Here is a 13,023-nt window from a genome sequence, read left to right on the forward strand (position 1 = left end):
CCATTCAGGGCCGAGATCGCTCTGGAGAAGAAGCTGTTCTTAAGACGGCTCGTTCTTGTCTTCATCGTCCTGTATCTCCGTCCCGACGGCAGGAGCTCGAAGAGACAGTGACCAGGATGCGATGGATCTTTTACTATGTCCAGTGCCTTCCTATGGCACCTTGTGGCATAAATCTGCTCTAAGGTGGAGAGTGGGCAGCCAACAATGCTCTCTGCTGCCTTTACAACTCTGCACAACCCCATCCTGTCCTGGGTAGTACAGCTTCCGTACCACACACATAAGCCATAAGTGAGCACGCTCTCAATGGCACAGTGATAGAAGGCAAGCAGCAGTTTCTGCGGAAGATGGTTTTTCCTTAGAATTCTCAAAAAAAAAATTGATTTGTCATCAATGGAGCATAACCAGGCCCTGCTCCATTCTGTGTGTATTTAGGGCACACAGGCTAGGTAGAAAGATTTGTCTCTGGCTCCGACACTGATGATGATTAAGCACTTGCAATCAAATACAGCCAACACAGCAGCAGCAAACATTAAGACTGCAATCCAAAGCCCACTTATCTTGAGTAACTTTCATTCTTAGGGTGAAAGTAAGCTGCCCCTTGTGACACAGACAAGTATGTAGTCCCTAGAACATAAGGTAAGATAATGATCACCTTCAAGCAACCCCAAACAGCAAAGATTCATGAGAGCTAGTTATTTTGCCTTGTGGGCTTCAAAAATAAATACAGACAGAGTAGGGTTGGGTAGTTGCTTTTGCAGACTTATCTGCGAGGTCACTGTAATAATAATCCCACTGACTGACGCAGCATGGAACTCTCCCAACACACACATGTGCAAGACAGGAAAACAAAACCCAAAAAGACTGAGTCAGAACTGTTTTTCCATGCAAGGAAAAAACCTCCACTATAGTCAATAAATGGAAAAATCCACTCCAGTCAGACTCTGAATGAACGAGTGCTTCAACAAAGTATGATCTACAAAAGTATATTAGAATGCTTGGAACATAATAAGTGAAGTACATAATTAATGGCCTCCTTGTACTCTAACACAATTTTATTCAAACATTTTGAAGGGAACAAGTGATATTATAGGGGTAGAACTACCTAAACAGTATAGAAATGTATGCGACTACAGCGGCAAGAATGTCATTTGCTCAAAAATGAAAGGAAGAAGTTCCGACGAAAGAAGATTGGATACAAAAACTCATGGATTATGCAGAAATGGCAAAACTTACCAGAAGAGTAAGGAATCAAGACAACAAACTTTTTAGAAAGGAATGGAAGTGGTTTACTGAGTATTTACAAACAAACTATAAACAGATTAAGACATTGGCAGGATTATTGTAAAAATTTGCAGTTTCATAACAGTAAATAATTAAAGTAGATGAATAAAAGAATAAGTTAATTTAGAATATGCAGGAAATGATAAATATAAATTTAAGGAACTGCAGAAAGAGGAGGAAGGAAGTCGTGTTTTGAAATGTTATAATGACTGTAAAACTATTGAAATGTATATAACTGAAAATCAGAAAAAATTATTCTCACAGGGTGATCTTGAACTAGTCACACTCACTCAGCCTAACCTGATACGGTTGTTGCAATACTCAGAATGTATAACCTCCATGTACTCCACCTGTCTACAACATTGCACCAAACGATCAGAAGTACCAAACTGCAACTCTGGCTTTCAGTCGTACAGATGGAAATAAAGGCCAGCTGTCTTATATTCAGCATGCAAATAGAAACAAAACTGTACCCAACAATCAATGGATTGATGTTTCAGTGTGGCAAAAATAATGGATATGATTAGGTTTACCCTGAGGCCACATCTGTTCTCTTATTCTCAAGCCCCCACTAGCCCCACAAAAATTTATTGTGAAACAGAAAATGAATCAGAATGATAGCCAGAAAGGCTATCAATTCATGTTCTCTCAGAAGCAGAAAAAGGTCAGGGGGGTATCTGAAATAAAGAGCAGTTGCTCCCGAAAATTAAGTTCCACCTGTACCAAATAAACAAGGAACACGGTCTTTGCTGTCCCTGTGCTTGTAGCTGAGTGGTAGGATACATGCTTTGCAAGCAAAAGGTAACAGGTTCAGTCCCTGGAATCTCCAGGCAGGCTGGGAAAGACTCCTATTTGAAACCCTGGAGCCATTGCCAGTCAGCACCATCAATAATGGGTTAGATGGACCTATGGAAGAGGCTTCCAATGCTGAACAAGCTTTTTTTTTAGTCAAGTGAAGGCCCATTGCACAAGACTGGTTTATTGGAGAAGTAACATGCATGGCACTGGCAGCATGGACTTCAAGACTGTCGCACCTTGGCTGGGGAGATCCGCAGCATTTCCCCAAAGTATTCCAATATTTTATTGGGACTGGCTTTTCATTTCTGTTGCTAGAGTCCATCAGACTGATTTGAAAGAGAAGCTCTTTCCTTTAAAAAAAGAAAAGGATTCATGTCCAGTTCTAATGCTATTTAGGCTCTAAGGGTGCATTCAAAAGCGTAACTTTCTAGATAAGCTGCTCCTGGAGTTGGGAGTTGGGAGTCTTTACCATATCCAGTTATCTATCCATCATTATTCCATGGAGTTTTGGAGTGTAGTGTTTTATCCTCAAAGCATATTTTCCCCCACAATTATTATGGAGGGGAATTTCATGCTGTTCCTTCCTTTTGGCCATGGCCCAATCCAACCTTATTAGATCCAACCTACCCAACCCTGCCTTTCTCAATTGTGAATTTTGATCATTGTACCCATTCCCTCAGGACTTTGGCAATTTCTTTTAGTGGAAAGCTAAGCTGGCTATTTTCCCATCCTGCTTTCAGATATGCTTTTTGGCACGCTAAACTGAAGGCATAATGCAATTCTGCAAGCTCACAGTTATTGGAAGGTGAGTTTAAGAAACTCGCCTAGAATTTGAAGAGAAAGATGTACTGTGAGAGGTTCCCACAAGCTCCACATTTAACTTTGCGAATGAATTAAACATGGAAAAGGTTTAAGACTTACTTGTCAAGGAAGTCCTTGTCCACAACCGCACAGATATCCAGAAGAGGATTTCCCATTCCAAAAAGCACATTTTCACTGAAAGATAAAGTTGTCAGAGTTATTCAGTTCAAACAATTGCAGCATACTGGTAAAACAATTTTGAGATCACAAAGTCACCGCTGCGACCCGTGAACTGATAACGATTATTTGAGATAGAAACACAAACACCACATAGCTTTGGGGAGGGTGGGGAAAGAAGAGATAATGGGCCTAAGCAAAGAAACCAAACAGCATTACACTTTTAAAATGATGGGGGGTGGGGTGGGGGAGCTTGATTTAATCTGAGGGCAGCATTCCACCACGGGGAACAGACACAAATCCCAAAGTAGGCAGGGCACTCCTCTCCCTTTCTGCCACACCCTTTTCCTCCTCCGTGGCAACTGGATGAAATTAGGCTGAGAGTCTCATGTTGCAGTCCTGCTTTAAAAAGTCTTCCTGCACTACTCAAGACACCAGAACCTGCCTGCATCTACCCACACCACTGTACTGTCTGAAGCAGTTAGCTTCACAGCGTAGCATGGTGAAGCCAGCCTTGCGCCCTCTGTTCAAGATGAAGGTCTTATTTTATAGAGAGGACACTTCCCACGAAACGATTGTGTCTGCTTATCATATGAACCGGGGGGGGGGGGGACCAAATTTAGCCATAAAACGGGAAGGGGGAGAGTATGTTTCTGATTTAATAGTAATTTACACAATCAAAAAGATCAAGTAATCACAGGGTATTCCTATCTTTCTAGTTTCATGGTCAGAGGACTGAGAGCAACTAAATCGTAGCCAAGTCCTGAGCTCATATTCAAAAGACAGTTTTAAGGTAGCAGCCAATAAGTTGAGAGCAGTTGTTTAAGAAACACATCACAACAAATGATCCTGAATTCAGGCCCTTAAGTGAGCCCCACCGACTTCAGAAAAAGCTGTTTCCATGCTGTAAATTTAGGATTATTTAGTAATGTAAGCTAGTTCACAGTTTGTAAAACAGTGTTAACATAGCAAAGCCAGTATTAATGATTTGCCAGCTTTTATTGGCTGCCACGTCACTTAAGGACAACTCTGCTACCAGCATAAGGTAGTTAGAAATAGAAAATTAAATTAATGATAGATGATGCACATTTTAAACAATTTCAAGGGGTTCGCCTCATGGAGTAACAAAGTAGAGCTATGCAAGGATTTCTGCTTGTGCAACAGAATGTTCTCCTGTTGTGCAAGTGGGAATCCTTGTGTTAATGGGAAATGTTAGTTGAATATGGCCCACAAACTCAGAACTCCGTTGCAACCATCATAGTATAAGCTTTTTCTCTATTTACCTGAATGTCTTTGACACATATACTCTAGTCTTGGGCTCATGATTTGTGTGCCAGAATCCAAGTCAGCAATCAATGTTATACACGCTCTCATCTCTCTTTTTGTAACAAGTGAGCCCACACTGTGTCATACAAACAGAAGCAGAGATTAAACAGAGTGCTGGGCTAGGATTGGGGAGACATGGGTTCAAATCAATGCTCAACCATGAACCTTACAGGGTAATGTTGGGCAAGTCACTCAACTAACTGCAATAGAAATGTTGTGAATAAAATGCTGAAGACTACCTGTTAGCTGCCCTGAGGCTCCTGGATCAATAAGCGATCAGGAGAAGCAAATCAACTTTGGAATTTTTGCTTATGAACATCTGAAGTTGCAAAAACATAGACAATATTTCAAGATATTTCTTTACTGTGCCTGCAAGATTATATTACTAAAATTTCTTTGGCTAATAAGTTCTTATTGTTCTCCCCAGCTTCTCATGAGATCTTTAGAGACTGCACAGAAGAAGTTTCTGCTGTGTGCGTCCATCGGTCACAAACTTCCACGTAAAAAAGCTGAGGGAATGAAATGGGAGTTTTAGGTAAGCATGTGTCAGTATTGAGGTTAGCACCCTTGTCCTATTAAGAAAGTCCCAAATGAATTCAATGGGGTCTGTTCTTGGGCAGGTACATCTAAGCCTGCAATCTTAATGCAAGTGTTTTATAGTGGATGGAATTAATTTGCTTTCTTCCTGCAACCATTCATCCTACAAGTCAGGAACAGAGACGAGGAAGCAATTTTCCTCAAGTCACTGTGTGAGTTGCATAACTGATCCCCCCACAATATGATAATGTTGCACATCACTTGTAGGGCATAGTCTTGCAAAAAGAGTCAAATACACACACTCAGCACTTCAGCTGCCAGCTTCTTTAAAAGCAAGGACTACAGACATTAAATCAATCAGAACGAAAGCTGTTCTATTCCTAGAGACATCTCAAAGCATGTTGGCTCAGTGTAATCTGGTCGTTGAACTGAATCGTGTTTTCAGAGGGACACTGGTCTGTGCTGCTCAACTAGAGGCAAAGAGATATCTGATACACCAGATACTGCTGGTGCAAAGAAAAGTATCAGAGAGATATCCTTAACAGATAAGGAAATTCTGGAGTTGCAACTTTATACTAGTGTACATGTTCCAATTCATCCCATGGTGCCTGACAAGCTATGAAGACACCAGCCAATTTGGTGACTATTTGCACAATGGAAATTACTTAGGAGGATTCTTTTCTTTTCGAGAAAGCCATTTCTGACTATAGGGAGGAGAATGGGGTTGCGGTCTAGCCCCTCCTCCCAAGCGCGGGGGCTAACCTTGGCCCCCGCGAGAGTTGGGGGAATCCCTGGGCGTGCTCGGGACCCCCGTCTGCCTATCGGCGGGCCGGGGGGAGGCGTGGCTTAGGGTATTTTAAGCCGGGCACGCCCAGGGTCCGCCCTCTTCACTCCCGACCAAAGAAAATAGAGAAAGAAATCAGGGCAGGCAGGGTTGCGGGTCCTTTTCTTGAACCGCCTTTTCAGGGGCTTCACCTTTCCCCGCTGGGCATTGTGCCAAAGAAGGCCCCGGGGGAATTCCGCATGATTCACAACCTCTCTTACCCGAGAGGGGGTTCTGTTAATGACGCGATTCCTCAGGAGCTTTGTACAGTGAAATACGCCTCCTTCGATCAGGCTGTAAAAATGATCCGTCGATTCGGTCAGGGGGCGTTCCTAGCAAAATGCGACATCGAGTCCGCCTTCCGCCTTCTTCCAGTTCACCCAGATGACTTTAAATGGCTGGGCTTTAAATTTGACGGTGCGTATTTCATTGACAAGGCCATGCCCATGGGCTGCTCCGTTGCTTGTGCAGCCTTTGAATCTTTCAGCACATTCCTGGACTGGGCCCTACGCAACAGGACAAGGTCTTTTGGCGTATCACACTATCTCGACGATTTTATTTTGGCCGCAGACAGTAAATTACGGTGCTCCACTATGCTAAAGGCTTTCACGTCCCTAGCCGGCGAATTAGGGGTACCCCTAGCCGCCAGCAAGACTGAGGGCCCAGCCACATCCCTAGTCTATCTGGGTATCGAGTTGGACACCGTGGCCCAAACTTCCCGCTTACCCGTTGAAAAATTGGTCGCGCTCAAGACAATCATACATCAGCTCTTACCCCTAAAGAAAATAACATTGAGACAGATCCAGTCCCTGCTAGGCCATTTGAATTTCGCGTGCAGGGTTGTTGCCCCAGGGCGACCATTTTGCGGCCGTCTGGCTCGATTGGCAGCGGGCCTCAGGGCTCCGCAACACAGGGTGCGCCTCTCAAAACAGGTAAAAGCGGACCTGGGGGTTTGGTTACAATTCCTAGAAAAGTACAACGGGGTCTCATTATGGCAGGATACCCTGCTACTTAATGCTGACTTACAAGTTCAATCAGATGCAGCCGGGTCCTCAGGTTTCGGTGTTTATTTTCGCGGTCAGTGGTGTGCCAAAAGGTGGCCCGCGGAGTGGCAAGGTCAGCCCATTACCAGGGACCTTACCTTCTTGGAGTTCTTCCCGATTGTCGTAGCCGTGCATTTGTGGGCGGATCAATTTCGTAATCGCAGGGTTTGCTTCAACACCGATAATCAATCAGTAGTAGCGGTCCTTGCCAGGCAATCTGCTCGGTCCACCAGAGTGGGAAACCTATTGCGTGCTTTTGTCCTTCTGTGTTTAGAACAGAATATTTACTTTTCGGCCAAATTCGTGCCTGGCATTAATAATGACATCGCGGACGCTTTATCTCGTTTTCAGATGGAGCGCTTCCGCTCGTTAGCGCCAGAAGCGGACCAATCATCGATGCCTTTCCCGGAGCATCTCTGGAGGATTGGGAGCGAGATATAATGAAGGGAGTATTCGGTGCAGTGGCCCCATCCACAATGAGATCGTATAAGAAGGCTTGGGTCGATTTTTTAAGATTTCGCGCACGCATCCCTGGCTCTAGTAGTCACACCACTCCCTCAACCAGGGAGGTCCTCCGCTACTTGGCACACATGAGGGAGTTAGGCCGGGCTCCTAAGACACTCAATATTCACTCAGCAGGGATCTCGTACTTTTGTAAAACATTTTTCGAGCAGGACCCCTGCGCAGCCTTCATTGTGCGCAAAACTCTGGAGGGATGGCGTAGGCAGCAACCCCCATGTGCGGACAGGAGGCGGCCTGTAACTTATGAAATTCTGTTTAAGATTCACAAAGTTCTTCGTGAAATTTGCTGGTCAAAGCACGAAGCGCGTTTATTCTCAACAGCGTTTTCCATTGCTTTCTTCGGTGCCCTACGCGTAGGCGAGGTAGTATGTGAGGGGGATGCCAGCCAGTCTCAGAGGGGAATTTTGATGAGCGACCTGACCCTTTCTAGAACCGATCTCATAGTGCGGGTGCGGAGCTCAAAGACAGATCAGCAAGGCAAGGGGGCCCTGCTCCGGCTGCCGGCAGCCCACGGGAAGGGCCCTTGTCCGGTTCGGGACACGAGGCGTTTTCTTTACCTAAGGCCTAGCGGCCCTGGTCCGCTGCTAATACATGCGGACGGATCCCGCCTTACTAGACACCAGTTCACTAGGGTTATGCGGGCGGCATTGTCGGCCTGTGGTTTCCCGGCATCAGAATTTGCTGCTCACTCCTTTCGTATTGGCGCAGCCACCACTGCGGTACATATGGGGCTTCCCACGGAGAGGATTAAGGACTTGGGGAGGTGGAAATCTAACGCGTACAAGGCCTATGTGAGAAGCAACCTGTGACTGCGTGTTGCACCCCTGACCTCCGCCCACTTTTCTATTTGCTTTTCAGAACTCACGAGACTGCGCATTTGGTTGGTGGGCCACAGCATCGTGCACTGGGCCAAGTTTCATGCCTTGAGAAGTGGTCTGGGCGGCAACCTGAATTTACATCCCAGGGTGGATCTGGTTTGGATAGCGCGTAGAGGGATGCGCTGGAGTGAATTCAAACCAGCTGTGATGGCCAGGGCTGCGGCTGAGGGTCCGCCTGACGCCCTAGTGATTCAATTGGGAGAAAATGATCTCGCTTATCGCAAGGCGATCGATCTGAGGTGGCACATTTTTGATGATCTGACCGAGTTGGTAATTGCATACCCACATGTCACAATAATTTGGTCCTCGTTGCTTGAGAGGAGGACATGGAGAGATTGCGTGAGCCCAGTAGGGGTCAACAAGGCGAGAAAGGTTTTAGAGCGAGCGGTGGAACGTAGAGTGGCAGCTCTGGGCGGGTTCGTCATCAGACACCCGGGCATCCAGTTCAGCAACGAGGCCCTCTACAGAAGGGATGGCGTGCATCTGTCAGATGCAGGGAACGACCTATGGTTGGGTGATATCATAGCGGGGATTAGGTCCTGGGTTCAGGGGTTTACATAGGAGGGCGTAGGAGTTGGTTACAGGTTTGAAGGTATTGGCGGCGAGCTTTGCTCGTGTGGCGGTTAGGCATTGGCTGGGGTTCAATTGTTATGCAAACGGATGGGGGGGGAAGGAACGCCATCACCTTCCCCCAGGAAATGGGGTAGTCCGGTACAGGACTCCGAGGGGCGTTGTCTTGTCCGAAACCTACCTTGGTAAGGGCCCCCGGCACGCCCCAAGCGGTGACACCCGTGGGATCCTAGTTGGCGTACTCCAACGGGGGCCTCCCACGGTTAGTGTTAACCCTTCCCGGACATCATGCCGGGTAGCGGATAGGAGCCAATGCCTAGGGCCAATACCTTCAATTCTCTAATCAATAAAGTTGTGGCCATTTCATGCCCATTAAACTTAAACATCGTGTCCTGTGTCTTTCTTTCTGGGGGAGGGGTTTTGACACGCAAAGCCATTTCTGACTATAGGGAGGAGAATGGGGTTGCGGTCTAGCCCCTCCTCCCAAGCGCGGGGGCTAACCTTGGCCCCCGCGAGAGTTGGGGGAATCCCTGGGCGTGCTCGGGACCCCCGTCTGCCTATCGGCGGGCCGGGGGGAGGCGTGGCTTAGGGTATTTTAAGCCGGGCACGCCCAGGGTCCGCCCTCTTCACTCCCGACCAGCTGAGAGGTTTTCCCATCCCACCCACCCTTAGACGTTTAGGTAGCCGTAGGTAGTCATGACCTTGCTATGGACTTCGGTTGGTCGCCGCAAGGGGCCTGGTAGGAATTTTTCCAAGTTGGCGATCTTCCGCCAGTTGGTTTTTTCGCCTACCTCGTAGCAAACCGTCACAACTTTCCCTGTATTGGCGGTTAGGCATTGGCTGGGGTTCAATTGTTATGCAAACGGATGGGGGGGGAAGGAACGCCATCACCTTCCCCCAGGAAATGGGGTAGTCCGGTACAGGACTCCGAGGGGCGTTGTCTTGTCCGAAACCTACCTTGGTAAGGGCCCCCGGCACGCCCCAAGCGGTGACACCCGTGGGATCCTAGTTGGCGTACTCCAACGGGGGCCTCCCACGGTTAGTGTTAACCCTTCCCGGACATCATGCCGGGTAGCGGATAGGAGCCAATGCCTAGGGCCAATACCTTCAATTCTCTAATCAATAAAGTTGTGGCCATTTCATGCCCATTAAACTTAAACATCGTGTCCTGTGTCTTTCTTTCTGGGGGAGGGGTTTTGACACGCAAACCACAGGGAAGCAATCTGCACAAGAAAGCTTGATCCATTTACAAAGTGAACCACTTGGGGCCAGAACCATTTGCTCCTAATAGCACTAAGCCTGTGATGGAGGGAAGAGGCTATTTTTGCCAATTCTTTCTCCTCTCTATGCTCCCTGAAAATCTGCTCTGGAGGAGGTGGGTGGGCTCTGGAGCAGCATGAGGTGATGTGCATGGTTGCAAGAAAATTGGTGAGTATCACCTCTTGCGTTCCTCCAGCATGGAATCACCACTAGATCTTAGTCACTTCCATGAATGGAAGCACACCTACCATTCACAGAACTGACATCCCTTGAATCCAACTACTGGAATCTCCAAGAGCTGCTTCAGTATCAAACTTTTTAGTTGATACACACTGCAGCCCTGGATTATGTACATACTAAAACGCAAATTTTAAAAGCTGATATACTTTGCCAAATTTAAGTGCCTGGAAGGAAAGGGAAGGAAGCTGCCATTGGCCATTATCATACAGGAGACAAATTTAACTCTTCAGATGCAGCCACATGTCAGGGTGATGGTCAAAAACTTCATTGGGTTTAAAACAGAATTAGCCAAATTTGTGGAGAATAAGTCTCTCAATGGGTATTAACCATAGTAGCTAAACGGAGCCTGTGTTCAGAAGCAATATCTCTGTCCCCTAGAAACTGGGAGATGTTGAAATTGACTAGCAGAAAGTCAGACTAGAATTCAATGTTTCCCAAACTTGGGTCACCAGCTGTTTTTGGACTACAACTCCCACCATCCCTAGCTAGCAAGATCAGTGGTCAGGGATGATGGAAATTATAATCCAAAAGCAGCTGGAGACCCATGTTTGGGAAACACCGGACTTGATGGGCCTTTGGTCAATTGAGCTCTCATCACAACTTTATTCTTCCTTGAGGAGGCCCTCAGAGTAGTATTTTACTCAGCAGCCAAATCCAGATTTTAATGCACTTGTATCCAAACAGTTTTCAGCAAAACACTGAAGTCCACAAGAAAAACAATGTTTTCTAGTTTCCTTGAAGAGCATATTTGTAAATGGTCTGAAATACAGCTTGTGTACCATTACTGGTTTTTCAGAATGCCTTCCAGGGGTCACCCTCAATTTACACAAAGATGGCTAGTATCATTGGACCCAACATGAATTGAATGCGCTTCCCGGAATTTTCTGCAATGTTCTCTACAATACATCCTCCAAGCACGCACTTTTATATCAGCAACAAACACCTATATTTTGGGCACAAGATACTGACAAAGCAGGAAGACAGAAGCATGCCAGAATGCTTTGCTCACACTACTGCTGATGCAAGACGTTCTTCTGAGCTACGGAGAACCGGTTGTAACTCGCAAGCTTGCACATACTCCTTTGCCCAAAGAAGCCAATCTTTGAAAACATCTGGAGATCTAGAAATTCAGGACAAGAGTAGCAAGCGTTGAAGAGTTGACTCTTCACTCTTTTCTTAATTGGGAAGCCAAATAAATTAACCGACTCCACTCCACCCCAGAACGGCAAGATCCTGCCTTTGGGAAGAAGCGATGGCAATTCCATTAAGTCGGTAATCTGATGCATAGGCATTTGGAAGTCAACGGCGGTTAATTAAGTTGAATTCTTTTTAGAAGAAAAGTGCTTCTGGCTTGCACTCTTTATAATGATTTCAGAAGTGAGGTTATTACCCCTCTATCATTGTCCATCCCGGGTCGCTCAGCCATTGCTTTTAGCAGATCAAGATGATCAGGTGACAGCAAAAACTGCAAGGTTTTTAGCAATTAGAATAAGATCTATTATTTGATTGTTGATGCAAACCCCCAAAATGTATTTTCTATGGTTTAGTTTTTACCTCTATCTTCAGTACATTTCATTTTATTTATTATTCCATGTTTAGGGAAGTTTTTAAATGTTTGATGTTTTATCGTGTTTTTAATATTCTGTTGGGAGCCGCCCAGAGTGGCTGGGGAAACCCAGCCAGATGGGTGGGATATAAATAAATTTATTATTATTATTATTGCTATGGCTAGTGGCTGGTGCAAATAAACATTCTTTTTCTTCTAAACTCAGCACGTGGGCATCCTGAAGCTTTTCGCAGCTGCTCCTTCTTCTCAATTACATTGTTTTAAAAATGCATTTTTTGCTGTGAACCGCCCTGCAGTCTTCAGAAGAAGGGCGGCATACACATTTAATATATCGCCACCATAGGAAGAATAACCGCGACACGGATATGAAGGCATTTCAAGGTGGGGAAAGGGAACCAGGAGGGCGGCGGAGAGGATGCCAAGCCACCACCCCGCCAAAAGAAGATCGCGGTCATCCCCCCCCCCCCGCGTTCCTGCATACACACGTACACGCGCATACACGCAACCCCCAACCCAATGCAAAGCGCCTCAGAGCCGGTTCAGGTGAAAGGGCGGCGGCGGCTCCCTCGTCCCGGGGGAAGCCTGTCTGGCAACGGAGCTACCTCAGAGTAGGCATGGCGGTGCTGTCGCTCGGGGGGATCCTCCGGGGCTCGAATCTGACAGGCGGCGGGCAGCAGGGACTTCCAAGCGAGCGCCGTTCTCCGTCTCCTCGACACGCGACGCCCAACCGCTCCGCCTCTCTCCCTCTCCCCACAGCGGCTCGACTGACGGACTGAGCCGCCTCAAGCTGAGGAGGAGGAGGAGGCCCCGCCACCTGCCAATCCCCGCCTCCCGCCGCCGCCATTGGTTGACACGCGGTGGGCATGAGCAGAAGGGGAAAAGCGCGGGCCGGCGCCGCTGGGAGCCACAGCGCACTTCAAGGCGACCGCCGTTCGGGCGGCCTCGAAACCGCCGGCCCCGGCAAAGGGGTCGCGCCGTAGTGGCATTCGCGGGTCGGGGGGGGAGGCGCGGGGTCCGCCATGCCGGGTGCTGGCGGAGGCGGAGGGCGCCATCTTTGCTGTGGGCAACTGACAGGCGCGTCTAATACCATACAGCCTCTGTCCGCCTCACCACACACACGCTTTCTCCGCCCGTCGTGGCGGCTTTCCCTCTTCCTAAAATTAAAAGAGAGAGAGAAAGGGGGATTTTCTTGGCTGCCGG

At 47.3% G+C, this 13,023-nt stretch overlaps 1 protein-coding gene across 2 annotated transcripts in view; it reads right to left on the reverse strand.

The window, feature by feature from the left end:
- The window catches only part of ADK (adenosine kinase), a 208,474-nt gene that overhangs the window by 185,624 nt on the left and 9,827 nt on the right, over positions 1 to 13,023 (reverse strand). Inside the window, exons 1-2 of one of the 2 annotated variants that reach the window (XM_077930650.1) lie at positions 12,426 to 12,682; positions 3,001 to 3,075 (exon numbers count right to left, since the gene is read on the reverse strand). In XM_077930650.1, the coding sequence (XP_077786776.1) occupies positions 3,001 to 3,075; positions 12,426 to 12,667 (317 nt within the window). In that variant the 5' untranslated portion in view covers positions 12,668 to 12,682. Of the gene's footprint in view, positions 1 to 3,000; positions 3,076 to 12,425; positions 12,683 to 13,023 lie in introns of those variants that run through there. The other variant, XM_028729084.2, reaches the window with a different exon arrangement.

Source organism: Podarcis muralis, chromosome 6 (assembly GCF_964188315.1).
Source record: "Podarcis muralis chromosome 6, rPodMur119.hap1.1, whole genome shotgun sequence".
NCBI lineage: Eukaryota > Metazoa > Chordata > Lepidosauria > Squamata > Lacertidae > Podarcis > Podarcis muralis.